Source organism: Perca flavescens, chromosome 4 (genome assembly GCF_004354835.1).
Source record: "Perca flavescens isolate YP-PL-M2 chromosome 4, PFLA_1.0, whole genome shotgun sequence".
Lineage (NCBI taxonomy): Eukaryota > Metazoa > Chordata > Actinopteri > Perciformes > Percidae > Perca > Perca flavescens.
This window is the reverse complement of record NC_041334.1, coordinates 8,966,456-8,981,955: the sequence shown is the minus strand read 5'-3', so window position 1 is coordinate 8,981,955 and position 15,500 is coordinate 8,966,456. Positions and strand designations below refer to the sequence as shown.

The 15,500-nt window shown below is 40.9% G+C and overlaps 1 protein-coding gene across 1 annotated transcript; it reads right to left on the bottom strand.

Moving 5' to 3' along the window:
* Positions 1 to 2,487: 2,487 nt before the first annotated feature.
* wnt7aa (wingless-type MMTV integration site family, member 7Aa) lies at positions 2,488 to 12,245 on the bottom strand. Its single transcript, XM_028574867.1, has 4 exons — positions 12,172 to 12,245; positions 11,551 to 11,777; positions 8,842 to 9,113; positions 2,488 to 2,967 (listed from the first exon to the last, which is right to left on the bottom strand). The coding sequence occupies exons 1-4, from the start codon at positions 12,240 to 12,242 to the stop codon at positions 2,488 to 2,490; spliced, it is 1,050 nt and encodes a 349-aa protein (XP_028430668.1). The 5' UTR covers positions 12,243 to 12,245.
* Between the last annotated feature and the right edge of the window lie 3,255 nt (positions 12,246 to 15,500).

Sequence of the window (15,500 nt, the reverse complement as noted above, 5' to 3'; positions counted from 1 at the left end):
TGTTAAAACCCGGAGCTTTATGATATCGGTGCCCGGTATCTACCGGACGGAATAGCTAAATGTCTGCGTTGCTCTCTTATGCTCCGAAACAGACGTTAGAGGCAACAGAAACATCGCTGCACGTCAAGCTAGTAAACATTAATAACACGTTACACTTGACAGCAGGTAACGTTAGCTACAGTAGTAACTGGATTAAACACGGTTAAAACGTTGACAGCTAAACAGTGTAAAAGTGTGACGGTATTTCGCTGTAGAGGATTCCAACAGCGGGACGTCCAACAGTCTGCAGCTAAAGCTATGAGCTAAAAAACACAAACTAGCACACAATACAGATGGGACTAAAGGTTGCGTTAACTTAAAACTGGTAAACCTTGTGGTGCATTCAAAGTTATTGTAAAATACCCTTTTTTTTATCAGTTTTTGTTGTTTAACAGCAATTTACTGGTGAAGGAAAGTTATTGTAATTACATTTTTAATAATCATTTAAATTCCCCTCTTTTTTGTGCTGATCCAAAAATTGATCCGATCCGTGACTTAAAACCGTGATCCGAACCGGGAGTTTTGGGATCCGTTGCGCCACTATTTAAGAGGGAGGGAAAATTATATTGCAAGCTATTATCTCATAGCCTGGTCCTATCAGACTTTCATACATTTCATTTGTACAGAGAGTCTGGCCCCTCTCCACTGACAAGCGTTAACTTCCTTGAAGGCGGGTACTCTGTTGAAGTTTAAAACTTTTGGATCTGCCCAGAGCCACTCTGAATCTGCCATAACCAATTGCTAACGTTTGGTTGTGACATATGTCATGCGCATGTGCAACAAGAGGGGAGACCGACAACAACTGTCGGCTTATATTTAGCATTAGCATCGCTAGCCAACTCCTTCACCATTAAGGGAGCGAGCTGGAAAATCTAACTTTTCCCGAACCCCGTGGGGAGGAGGGCCACAACATCATGGCCACCAACACAACTCAGCAAAGATTGTTCTTGCTCGGGCTTTAACTTCTGGATATTCGGCAACGTTGCCACAACGGACCGAATGTCTTCGCTTGCATCTTTCTAGCGAACGTCCTCAATGTCATCGTTCTCAGCCACTCCCTCTGTTCGCTGATTGGACCGCCAAATATTTGGCCCGTTGAAAACCCAAGAATATACTGCAAACCCAGACGGAGTACTGAAAGAAAATGAAAATTGAGCTAAAGTACTTAGGAGGGTGGAGCCAGGCTAATTATATCATCGTTTCATTATTAAAATGTGTGGTATAGTTACATAAGAAATGAGTTGTTCCAAATATAGGCAGTTTAAAACATGGCAACCGTATTGTCAATTTCAGCAACCAAAAGTTGATGCCTGGTTGCCAAGTCGGCAACCACTTTAAAAAGTTAGTGTTGAGCCCTAAGTCATATAAGCTAATGTTGGCGGAACAGCAGCTAGCCTGGAGGTGACATCAGGACTTTGGTAATAAAGGTCAAAATTGGTAACAAGGTTTCTTGAAATAAGAATATAATAATAAATCATAATGCAGCACATTTCATTAAAACATTATTATGTTCTGCTGCTAAGAAAAAAAAGGCACATTTTTAGAACAGTGTGTTAGTGGTAAACTCTTTAACTAAACATTTAGAAATGCTAAGGGAAAATAGCTTACATTGAGATAGAAAATAAATTAAAAACATTATATAAAAATAATCTCTTAGAAAATATATTCTATATATTCAGGGGAATTTATGTCTGGAAGCTCACGTTTGCTCCTGGTGATGTTAACTTGAAGAGTCAATATGGCTGCTCCGTCACAAACTCTGTAACTTTCCAGACAACCAGCAGCAAACTTTGGGGACGGGGGACAGAAACAAGTAGAAACCGATCCTATCATGCAGGCCCAGGAACAGTAGTTTAATATTATTCTGCTAGGCTTAATGCACATAAACTGCAGGCTTCCAAATATGACATCCAGTCAAGTTCAGTTCTGTTCTGTGACTGTTTCAGTTCTCAGCTCCAGTGTGTAAGTTGTCTTGTTAAAAAAAAAAAAAGAGAGAATTTGTTTAGCTTTTAAGTGCACCAACTTACGAGATTTAGTCTACAGTGAATTTTCAAAATCTTCAGTAGTTTTCTCATTGAATAAATTATTATTTTTTAAAAGAAAAAAATATCACTATTTGAGGTGATTCATGATAGTAGACCATTATGGTCTGCAGAGAAGTCAAGCGTGGAGCAGGAAATGGCATTCAAATTGAAAAATAAAACAATAATTTATGAGCCCATAGCTTGAGTCCAGTGTCATGGCAGATGTCCATTGGCATCAGTAGAATCAACACACATTGGAGGAACCGGCTGTCGTGATTGTTGTAATGCCAAGACAGAAAGGCTGATGCTCCGCACGCATGTACCAGCCACAGAGAAACCTTATTCTTAAATACATTAACACGCAAACACATCCACACGCAGTCCAGTGTAGCTGTGTGTCTAAATACACATCCAATAAATATTTCTATTTACAGGTATACACCTCCGTCCTCTCACTGCAGGTGTTGCATTTCACATAGCAGCACCACAGGAACTTGCAGTTGCACTGCCAAACGCGTGAGTACTGGTGTGTGTTATATCCTCGACCGCAACACATCAAGTCGCAGCTGTTGGGCTGCTGAGCCGTTTTGTTGCACAGGCGACCCTGTGTCCCCATGCTGCCGGTCAGAGGGTCAGCCTCACAGTAGTTGGGCGACCTCTCAATGTAGACCAGCTCTGTGTCCATGGGCTTGCGGTATGAGTGGGGTTTCTTGACCTTAAGGAATGCGGGGCGCTTGTTGCGGCTGGCTCGTACCGGCTCCACGTGCACTGCCTGGTTGTACTTGTCCTTGAGGATGTATCCCAGCTTCCGGAACATGGGGAGCGTCGTCCAGCATGTCTTGGTGGTGCAGGATCCCGACACACCGTGACACTTACACTCCAGACGCATGCCCTTCTCCAGGACCTAGAACATAGAGGGGAAGTTGAGATGAAGCAATGTTTCCAAGTTTCAAACTAAAAAGTGTGCCAATTTGCAACTGCCCAACTTAAATCAGGTCATATTTACTTTTTGAATTTGTTCGGATCAAACTGTCTACTAGACATTCATCGGGGCTTTCCCCTAATCGTGACGATCTAAGAGGTTTTCCAAAAGATCTAAGTTCTGACATTAAAACACATTTCTTACAGTTTGTTTGTGGCTGTCTTTCCATAACGAGCAAGTAAGAAACATATGAGTTCACAGAAATACTCAGGCCAACATATTACATGAATAGTTCAACAGGTTGAGACAAAAGTTTTTTAGCATTCCAAATGAATGTAAGCATTCCAGAGATTTCAGAGCTGCATGTCACCCTATGGCCAGTAGCTATGTATGTGCCATTCTTTTACAAGACAGGATGAGCCTCAAAACACACTCATGGAAGAAACATGCATACAAAATTCTAATGGAAACTCTCTACGTTCCTGTATGTCCTGTTATTCAAGGTTACACACACACACACACACACACACACACATACATATATATATATATTATAATTGATTATACGACATAATGCCAGAAAGTCGATAAACGTTAAAGGGCTTCATTGATTTAACATCACTTTACTAGTCTTTTAAACTGTTGTATAATGTCTTCTGCGGCTCTGAAGGAGCTTTGTCAAGTCAAGGAAAATAACTCTGATGATGTCATAGTGATGTCTTTAGGGTTATCTCAGCTTGTGCTTGGAGACTACTTCTTACTCTCTTTGAAAGCCTGCGTTACAAAACTGGAGGTGTGGAGTTTCTAAACGTGACTATTTACCAGGCGAGAAGGGTCTCACGAAAAGGTCTATGGAGTTCCATTATGGGAAATAGGAACAAGTATTTCTACAGGCATCAGTTTTATCGTTTACTGAATTTCATTGGAAATATCTCCGGATGTTTTTCAAAAGGAGCAGATAGATTCGAAGTGATTTTCACCTAAATGTAACGAACCCATGCCCCATAAGGTTTTTGTGTTTCCCTGCTGCCGTTTTCAGTAAACAGCCTGAGAAATGTTTCCAGTAAATAAAAAACAGGAAAAAATAAGTGATAAAGTACAGAGGTACATCTAAATCAATAATGATTTGTGCTGCACATGGTATTTTTAACATCATATTTTTTTACCAGACTTGTTTTTTAACCTGGTTTTAATAATTAAAGTAAACGTGATACTTTTTTTTAAAGATAATAATAAACAAAATGTAAAAACACTTAATATTGTGCATGTCTGCAAACACCTCAGAGATTCATGCATCTTTTGTCCCATGCCTCTACATAGCAATCTGAGTTTACTTCACCAACCTTCAGTATCTTGACCAACTGCTTTACTATGGGCAACAGCAATGGTAAAACAGGAAACTATTCTCTTCGTATGCGGTTACAATAAAATAAATCTGTATGAGGCGAAGAAGTTAAACAGAAGCTGGATTATTTCCGAGTTCTTGTAGGGACTGAAGACATCGAAGCCTTTACAGCGAGCAGACTGGCAAGAGTGAAAGGCCTTTTCAGGGTTAGAGTGGAATCGTTCGATGTGTCTGGCATAGCAGCCGGGGTATTCTCTGTGTGTCTTGGTTTTGAATGACATCAGCTTACCCTCCTTCCTCCTGACTGAGCGGGAACCCTCACTGGCATTAGAGAAGCCTCACTCTGCTTTTTAATTATGCCACTCTGATGTGGCCTCAGACTTTGTGGAGTCTCGTGGGGTAATTGTCAAAAGCCTTGGATGCATACAGCTTAGTGTGGTCATGCCCCCGAGACCTGACAAGCATTTAATTCATGGAGTTCAGTGAAGTGAAATGCCAACCAAGCTACCATTGTTTGCCTAACAGAACCCCTGTAAGCCTCCGTGGCACCTTTTACACTATTGTTTATTCTTCTCAAGAAATTTGAAGGTTGGCACTCAAAACACACAAAGTCTTCTCCAAATGAACATGAATTCCTTGCACTAATTAGGGAGGTATCAGTTTAGTAAGTGTATATTAAAATTGTATCACATACTGACTGATGCCAGACCTCAGTTATTTGTTGTGCTCTTAAACAGAGACATCTGGAACATCTAGCATTACAATTGGCACTACTAAGATTATATTTGTACAGCATGAAAGGCATGATGAGGTCAAGCCATATGCTCTCATATCTATGCAATGAAATAGGAACTAACACAAAATAAGATAAGATGGAGAGCCATTGGGATTTGGTTGTTAAATATATTTTGACTGCATTTCCAGTTAAGTTAGCCTTTCCAACTTTCAGCTACATCTACTAATTCTAAAGAGCATTATTTCAATTAACCAAGTTATTGTTCAAATGTAAGCAAATTGTTAATGGTGCAATATGTAATATATTTACTATATTTAATTTAAAAAATGACCCCAATGTGTCATCAGATATTAAGGAAACATGCTAAGTTGAAATACTATCTTTTCTGACAACAATGCTAATGTCAGTATTTTCCCCTTTTGAAATTTCTGTTTCGTGATGTAATGTCTGTTTGTGTTTTGGCCTGTGTGTTGGCATCAACTGCCCAGTTTGATGGCCAAGCCGGGTTGCCAGATATGTCTGTAAAAACTTAGCGCTAAAGCTGTAACGTTAGTACAGCCATGGAAGCAGCAAACAAACAAACATGACTGACGGAGATAGATAGATTCTGACATCCCTAAAAATAATACTCACCTTCTTTCTAAACGGTTGCATAACCAAAGACGAGGTAAAAAAAAAAACGGATAAATATTGGAGATGCATTTAAAAGAAGGAGACAGCTTAGAACCTAAAAGGACACAGAGTTGACTAATTTCCTCCTAAACAGGTAAGCGTTGAGCTTCATTCATTTATATCATGGCTAACATTCATGTGCTCGCATTAAATTATATGGAGTACTCAAGTTAGTTACTCGCAAAAACAACGTAGACACAGCTGGTGAGGTGTTCCTGACTGGTGCTAACGCCGCCATGCTAATACACGCTAATTGCTAACATAGGATCCATGACATATGCCAGAAACCACAAGTTTGACTTCCTCATAATAGAAACATGCAATTTAATTATGGCAAAACACCCCATAGCCTGACTTGTTGGATTGGCACACAGTGTTCTCTACAGGTCGCTTTGCAATGTATGTAATGTTAGGTTATGTTATTGTAAGGTAGTAGCCTTAAGTAGGCCACTAGACAGCACTGTTGCCATTACTATAACAGATGCAGTTCAGCAATTTTTGCTTTTTTGTACCTTACGGGACACCGTAGTTCACATTTGATCTGTGTAGGTGTGTACTCCGTTAAAGGAGATTTTCGGTCAATTTCAACACGTAGCTCTGTTGTTTGTAAATTTGGAGTGCTGTCAGTAGCGAGAAAAATGAAAACAATCGGTGTTGTCTACACCGTGTTATCCTCCTGGTAGCGTTAGCACCCAGGAGGCTGAAACCAGGCAAGATTTAAACGTGCTTTAAGCCTCTTAAAATGTTCGAAATGTCATTACAAGTGCCTACCCACGTGAAGTGATTCCTTGCGGGTGAACACAGTGAATCTGACTGCAGTAGATTTGAAAGAAATACATAAAATGCGTGCTAATTCAGCTCTGTTTAGTTCCGGTGTTGAGACGGCAAGACAAGTGCTTAGGGACCGTCTACAAACTACAACACCGAAAAGAGATACAAAAATGTTTATTAATTTAATGATTAAATAAGGTAGTGTCTCCAAACTTACCTCAATTATAACTTGTCTCCTGCTAGTTGTACTACAGCACTTACTTTTAAAAAATAAGCATATGCCTATTTTTTAAATTGTTGTATCTCTTTTCGGTGTCGTAGTTTAGCAAATAAGCCATCTCAAAATGAAACACTTCCTTAAATGCTATGTTATTTAATGTTCAGTGACATGAACTGCAGATAAGTTATCATAAACCTTTAAAATCTGACTCTTACAGATGTTAAAGGTCGGGAAATCGTGGGTTATCAAGGCTTAGTACAGGATTCTTGAAAGTTTACCTCAGACTTACACTAATCTATCATGTGTCTTCTGTGGCTTTTCCAATAAATTGCTTTCTTATGGGGCCATTTTGTGGCTAGTCCTGCAGTTTCTATTGATCTGTCATTTGGCTGCCTACGTCTGTGCATTGGTAAACAACATCAGAGTCTGGCTATATGCTCATGGTCCTCAATGTGCATCTTGTCAGACACTGTTACCTCTTGACTCTACATTTGTGTTCTTCAATACAGCATGATGTTCATTTAGTAAATTATGGTCCCATTTATTTTAAAATAGACAAAAAGGCAGTAGATGCTTTAGGGGCGTGGCTACAAGCCGATCTGTCAATCCGTTTTTTCATCTTCAACTGTGACCCTTTCACTGTGTGTTTTTACTTTATCAGTTAACTGGAACATTTTTGTCACCTAAAAATGTCTTGTTAAGCATTTTGCCGGCTGCCGCCAGCATCAGCTACCGCGAGCGTCAGCTACCGCTACCGCTACCGCTAGCGTTAGCTGGTAACTTAAGGGAAAGTCTGCTGAATTTCTGTACTGCAAATGAATGTCTCTAGTACCCGGAGGTCCGTGTTCACCCAGCAGTAAATCTCAGAAGGGTTGAAAATCTGCCACTTTTCCCTTTTGGTTTAGCTTAGGACAGCCCCATTGCAACCATAAACAACACTGGCTTGGCCACGTCATTCTCCCAAGTGCCACCTTCTCGCACAAAAATCGTCACGTGAGGTTTAAAGTGGCCAAATTGCCACACTGGCTTTAAAATAGCAGTCCCAAAAACCAATGGGTGAGGTTACAGATGCTACGTCCACTATTTTTACAGTCCATGGGGCCACTTTGCCTTCCCCTCGTCCAGGGCATGCTGGAATCGCTTTTGCAACTGTGAACAGCAAGTTAAGCAGTGCGTATAGAAAACAGTTAAAAAATGTAGTTAAAAAAAACAGTATATAATACTCCTTAATTTCTCTAGATTTTCTAATCCTTCTTCTTTCATATTATCATATATACGGTATGCATGTTAGATTTTTGGGAGTACCTCTGTAATGCTCTCTTTGCTTGTACTTTGTGCACACTGCTTACATGTGTGTATAAGGAAAATATGGGTCTATTGTAGAGGCTGAATCATTATGAATTCATTTATTGACACATGCTTATATATTTTGTCAGTGCTTGAAGGCAGAATGAGCAGGACGCCCCCCTAACTGCGGTTGGCAACATAGTGTACCACCTACAGCATCACATACGGCAGCGACTCAAGAGCCATGCACCTGACAACCTGGGGCCAGTGGAAGCCAACCATTTAGTCTCGTTTGGGAACGAGCTTAGAGTCCAACCCCCACATCCTGCACACTGTGCCTGGGAGGGGGGGGGGGGGGTTCCCCCAGTGCCCAAAGGCTGACGCCCAGAAACGTCTTAAACACAGCAAAATAAGTTCTCCCTTCTAGTGGTTCCGAGGTTTCTTCCCAAGAGGGAGTTTTTCCTCGCCACTGTCGCACTGCTTGCTCTTGAGGGAATTACTGTAATTGTTGGAATTGTTGGGGCTTTGTAAATTATAGAGTGTGGTCTGGACCTACTCTATCTGTAAAGTGTCTCGAGATAACTCTTGTTATGATTTGATACTATAAATAAAATTGAATTGAATTGAATTGAATAGTGGGTCATTTGCGTGGGATTACTTTTGTATTAGTCTATACATTGGTTTTTAGGAAAATGCTCTTTTTCTGAAAGCATCTACTGTAAATGACTTATGGTCAGGTCATTATGATGAAACATGAACTAAAGTGGATTTTTGTATCTGTTAAAATGAATGAAAAAGTAAGACGACAGAATAACACAAACCTACCTTGCGTCCCACTTCATTGTTATGTAAATTCATAAGAGTCCTGGCATTCTGCTTGATCTCCCGTGCGTCCACAAACACCTTAGAGAAACCCAGGCCGTAGTGAACGTCTGCAGAGCAGCCGCCCCACTTCCAGCCCTCCTCCTGGTTGTAAAAACCCTGTTTCTCCTTGTCGCAGCCGCAGCCGCTCAGGCTCCCCTGGGTGCAGGCCGCAGTGACTGCATGGGCAACCCCGGCGGCAATGATAGCGTAGGTGAACGCAGCCTCCTTGCTGCCTGCAAAAAAAAATACAAATAAATCATGATTGCAGAGAACATGATTAACTAAGTCAAGCACTGTCAAGACTCCTTACATACCTGGCATAGCTGCCTCAAACCAAATCATAAACTACATGAACCAAGCCAAGTCCAATTCCTTAATCAAGCTCTCTTAAAAAGAAAGAAACTTCATGAGGAAGCTATAAAATATAATGGAGCACTGCTGAGGGAGGCAGGCCAGAACCTGCAGGAGTATAATATAATCAATTCACCAATCAATCTGCAGAGTACATTTGACTGGTAAAGATGATCGTTTTGAGACCATTCAGCGGGAGATAGTGTATTAAATGTTTAGGCATCATTTTTGGCCCTTGTCCGAACCGCCGTCACACTGGGATCCACCCTGTGAAGTGAGTCTGAAAGGCATGCAGAGCCTCCCTACAGAGATGGATTTCCACTCCATAAATCTAAGTGCTTCAGGTCACTGTGTTTTTTTAATTAAAATGGAGATAATTCCTGTTGGCGCACATGTGAAAAGCATCCAAAAATGACCATAATTTGCAAAAATGCTCCAACAAAATCATTACCTTTAACAATTAAACCGCCAGACAAACATTTTAGACATTTACGGTAAGGGTTCTCCTTCATACACTGAAATGTATATGTGTAGCTGTTCTTTAAGTGCCGTGCCATCATGCTCACATTCACTTTTTATTAAAAGAACTATCTCTAAGTGGACAGTGGCATACTGGCATCAAACGTGTAAACCTGAGATATTAAACTAACTCTGATCTGCCTTTATAGTCAGTAAAGAAGCAGCTGGTACCAACAGTGAGTTACTTTGAAAAAGGAAACTTGGCTTTGATTGCTGTATCACTGCCAACAGCCATCCCAAATTTATATATTTTATCAGTTATCAGTGTTCCAGTCTGCTGAAACAAAACAATACACATACTCTGTGCAGGGCTGCTGGACCCTCCTGGAACTCAGCCTGATTCTCATCTTAATTTAGGTCAAATTTGGATTCTGCAATGAGTAACTTGACTTTTGTTTAAATCTGAGGACATACATGAAAAGTGTAATTCTTTCCTGAAGCGGTGGTCTAAAATCATTCTGCATGAAATGTCCCCTGCCAACGCTGCAGGACCTGGAGATACATTTGTAAGCCTAGAAGAGAGTACTTGTCTGAACTTGAAGCTTTCGGGGGTGGGGGGGTGGGGAGTATTTTATGAACATATGACGTTGGTTTAGCTGAAAGTAGATAAAGAGCATGTAGGTCTGCATGTTACAAGGTGGAGGAAATGCATACACTTACAGTATGTAGTCACGATCACTTTATGAATTGTCATGACAGGATGCTTTATCACTGTTAAATACTGACCTTTAAGGCATAGGCCCACTCATTCACACATCAAACTATATACCTTACAGCGGAAGGGTCATCCAGACTGTACTCATTTTTTAAGCTAATACTGCAACCATCTTAGGCAATATAATATAAGGTTATCTTGTACAATGCCCTAAATCAGCATTATTAAAAAGCTCAAAACTTTAATCCTTGATGACACTTGAAGTGAAAAATGACACCCACGCTCTGCATCTCTTTCTCTGAGATGACAGGGTGAGCTCAGAGGACGAGACAGTGGAACACTAGTGTGTTAAACATGATTCCCCACTTATTTCCGCAGTCCTGTTTTTGGAGCAAAGAATCGCCTCAAGCCTTGTTCCATGCACAGGATCAAATCCGTGGCTCATTTTCCCACCAAGAGCAGATGCACTGAGAGCTTCAGACTTTAGCCTCCAGACATTTGTCAAAGTGTCATTGGTCCAGTACATCGGAGGGATGCCCTTTTGGACTATTTTTTGGACAAACTATAGCAATTTACAAAACTTTTTTTAGGACTTCCTCAAGACTTACATAGACAGTAGAGTGCAAACAGTAACGTTAACATCTAACTCAGTGCATCAATCTATCTGTGTGCAAGCAGCACAAAGTTATCAAGGTGCTGGTGTAATATTATGCAGATATTTAAAAAAGAATCTCAGTAATAACTATTTTAATAGTCGAAAACAATCTTATGAGCACTGTAACTATCAAGATCAAGGCATGCTGACATGTCTCAACAAGGTCTTTTATGGCACTTTGGAAGAAGAAGAAAAAGAACTCACTGATGAAGTGGAGCTCTCTGTGTAATAACCATTTAGTAAAACAGCAACAATAATAATAGTTCAGTAGTAACATTTAGAATGATACTCAGCTGCACTGTAAGTGTAAGAATCCTATAGGAATATCAGTCTGCATAGTCATAGGAGCACAAAACAATTACAATTAGGCCCTACTTTAAACCCATCACAGACGCCCATAGAATTTGAATAATGGGACATTAAAGAACCAATACTAAAGTCAATTTAATAGTGCACGGCTTATTGACATAAAAATCCAAGTACGACATACCCACTTTGAGCTCTTTCCCGAACACGGTCCTCTCTGCCAGGGCCGAGCAGTTCCAGCGTCCGTGTCTGAACTGAAACTGACACTCATTGATGCCCATCTGAACTCCCTCTCCGATCACTATGATCGCGTCGGGTCGGCTCTGACAGATAGTCCTCTGACGGGGGGCCAAGCCGGGGATTTTATTACAGATGATGCTCGCTCCCAGCGCAACCACCGATGACAGACCCCTGCGGCAAAAGGTGAAAAAGGTAAAATATAAATTCTGCAGGTGTTTTTAAGCCTACTACACACCTTTGTGATGGACATTAATCTGAGGAAATAAGACTGCAGGTCTGGTGACATTCCTATACCCCCCCCAAAAAAAGAATGCTTAAAAAAAAAAAAAAAAAAAAGAAAAGGCTCATGAATGAAACTATAGCCCACTTGCAAAGGAATCACAGCCAGATTTTGGGGGCCCTCGTTTTTCTACAGCTCTGAAGAATCTGTCACAGGTAAGAAGAAGTAGGCTATTTAACATCTCTTAATTTTCTTAAAATCAATTTTTAAGCATTCATTTTGAAATCTTAAATTGCGCCCGTGTGAAGTGCACAGCCAACCTGCAGGAACATCCTAATTACTCACCCGATTTTCAGATATAATACTCCAAGGCAAAGGAAGAAATGGAAAATCCAGCGCCGTGCCTTCCTACTCATGGTGCTCAGCCCGAGCCGGTGGGTTAACGCTCTGCCGTTGCAACAACCAGCCTTATTTCTCTCTCGAATCCCGCGGGGTGTCCAGGAGCTCTGAGCTGCACGCGTGAATAAAGTTCCTCGGGATACGCCAGACGTTTGTGGAAATAAACTCGTTTGGATTTCATTTGGTAGGTGTCCGGTGGTGTGAGGAGCCTGAGGTGGAGCATTGGGGCTGTTGTTTTCAGGTCAGTGATCAGGCTGAGTGTGTGTGTGCGCGTGTGTGTGTGTGTCTACCTTTTCTATCAGGGCGTGTTCTGCACAGGAGCAGCCTGCAGGTACACGCTCAGATCATCCGTCTCACAGCTGAGACAAGGGACACAGTCAAATGTTCTCTGGGCTCGTCACACTTGTTGCTTGGCATCTGCTCTCCCGGAAAACGCATGATCCTTGTGCTCACTTCAGGTCTGAGAGACAACCGACTACCGGCCGACCTTTTTATTTCTTTCCCATCAATGAACGCCCCTCCCATCTGTTTTCTGGGCACGTTCTGAACCCCTCATCTCCATCAGATCGCGTCATGCGCGTCAATTTGAAACCAATAGTCACACCAGCCGTTACCTATTGGAGCGTGCCATAGCCCTATGTTCACACATTCAGTTTACCACTGAAAATTAGGCCCTATGTTCCCACAGTCGTGTGTTCACACATTTCTAAGATTTTTTTTTCTTTCAAAATTAGGCCCTGTGTTCCAATGTTTCTAAGATTTTTTTCAAAATTAGGCCCTATGTTCCCACATTTCTAAGATTTTTTTTCAAAATTAGGCCCTATGTTCCATTTCCTTTTTCATAAATTTGTATCAGATTTTATCCCCCTAACCCTAAAATATGTTGTGGGAGGATAGGGCTTAAATTGAAAGGAAATGTAGGATCACTAGACCTAATTTTGAAAATGTCCTAGAAATGTGCAAACATAGGGCTGTGGGAACATAGGGCCTAATTTTAAGAAAAATCTTAGAAATGTGGAAACATAGGGCTGTGGGAACACACGGCTGACCCCTTACCTATACTACAAACGTGTAGGCTTACTTTACTTATTTCCATTTTATGCTACTTTATGCTTCTATTGAAATATTGTAGGCTACATTTTACTCCACTTCATTCATCGGATTAGTTATTGCTTACTTTACAAAATACCATCTAGGCATATCATACTAAACATATCGTCTTATAAAATATTTTGCACTGGTAAAGTAACTAAAGTAGCCTAGTTTAAATGAGTTGAGGCTCAACCAGCATTTAACATTTTATTTTTAAGTAACCATATAGCAATGAATCAATAAAAACAATCCAGAATCTTTTCATTAATAATAATCTAATAAAAAAGAAATTAGAGCCATGCTTCACAATTAATACTTTTAATACTTTCAGTACATGTTAATACTTCTATACTTGTACTTAATTTTGAATTAAAAACTTGAATGCAGTCATTGTATATCATACAAAATCTTCTTTTTTTAATTTGTAGTATTGCTACTTTTAAGTAAATGACCTGAGCAAGCTACTTCTGACCCACATCTTAATAAGTTTTATAGGTTGTCTGCCAGACATCAACTTAAAGACATGGAAAATTCATAAATCACACATTTTGATAGCAGGAAAATAAACCTACAGACAATAACAGGAATAATAAGAAGTGCATGTAATAGCAACTGTTAGTCAGGATCATTGACTGTTAATAATATACAGTCTATGGTCAGGATCAGACCATTATTTCTTCAGTGATTCACAGACTAAGTTAAAGGACTACACCGCCATCTATTGACACAACTGTGGAACTACTATCACCATGTTCAAAAGTGCATGACCAAAAGAACCTGTATGGGGTGCGTGGGTAAAGAGATGCAGTTGGCCCCCCTCCCCCCCCACCCATCAGGTACAGTGCACAGACCCAGAGAAAGCAACTAGTGCTCCTATGCTGCTTTTAGGGGCACTAATACGCACAATATTTTCTGGCATGTAGGGCAGCAATATGGCACTGCATCACAGTAGTCTACCAAATGGGAAGGTCGGCGGTTCAATCCCTGGCCCCTGCAGTCTGCATGTAATGGCCTCATGCAAGATACTGAACCTGAAAAGGAGGAGGGGTGTGCATGAGCAGGTGCGGCCAAGGTCCACCAGTGGATTTACACAAGTCAAATGAATTAAGTCACCTGCCATTTTTGACTTTATAGTCACACTGATCTCATGAAGTGTATGACATGTATGACACGCCAATTTGTATGCCATTTTGGCGTGTTATCAAGACGCATTACTCGCTTTTTAGCGTGTTTATCACCGCCGCTTTGCCTCCATTGACTTACATTACCTTGCGATTGCGTGTGAATTTACGCTGTAGCGAGTAGTATGAAAGGGTGAATATCTACGTAGGGAGGTTGGTCGGGGTCATGGATGGGTCAAACACAGGACTTTCACCCTTGAGACCCCGGGATCGTGTCCCGTGTGTCACGTTTTCTAAACACAAATGTCGCTTTGTTCTTTTCCTAAACCCAACCGGCTCTTCTTTTCCTAAACCCAAGCAGTCCGCTGTATACGGCGCTCAAAATGCGTACAGATAACACGCCACGTGGCTTTAGAAAAGTGGCGTGTATGTTTATGCAAAGTCATGATGTGATGTTGCAGCTGTATACAGTGTAGACAACTCACTAGTGGCATTAAATGATTTTTGGTCATGAGTCAAGTTTTATTTTTTTTTAATTTTTTTAAACATACTTTATTAATTCGGCAAGGGAAATTACAATTGTTTTCACTCTGTTGTAGGCCCAGGACCTATACATGCACAAATGGAGAGATGGGGTTTCCGGTTCTCTGCTCTACGTTTTTCTTTGTTTACTTGATTTAACGGTAAGAATTGCGGCAGTATCCCACCACGGGATGCCGTTGCCATTGTACATCACTATTGACAGTCATTACTCGCGGTGGCCTGCGAGCACACAGGTGCATTTCAACATGGCATCATGACTTTGCATAAATATACACGCCACTTTCATAAAGCAAAATGGCGTGTTATTGTACGCATTTTCAGCTATCCACGTGTATGCCTACGCTGTATACAGCCGATGTAAACATACCCACCACGTGGCCTCGCCATGTTGCGTGTTATCGCGAGAACGCAACATACTATTGCCTATAAAAAAAAAAAAAAAAAAAGAAAAAAGGTTGGGTTTAGGAAAAGAACACGGGGAAAGGCTTTAGTAACAAAACGGTGACAAAAACACAGAAC

Coding starts and splice junctions, on each gene's coding strand:
- wnt7aa (XM_028574867.1), bottom strand. CDS start 12,242: ATGAGTAGGAAGGCACGGCGCTGGATTTTCCATTTCTTCCTTTGCCTT. Junction 11,778..12,171: donor GTATTATATCTGAAAATCGG/GTGAGTAATTAG, acceptor CTTTTGCCGCAG/GGGTCTGTCATCGGTGGTTG. Junction 9,114..11,550: donor CGGGAAAGAGCTCAAAGTGG/GTATGTCGTACT, acceptor TTTTTTTTGCAG/GCAGCAAGGAGGCTGCGTTC.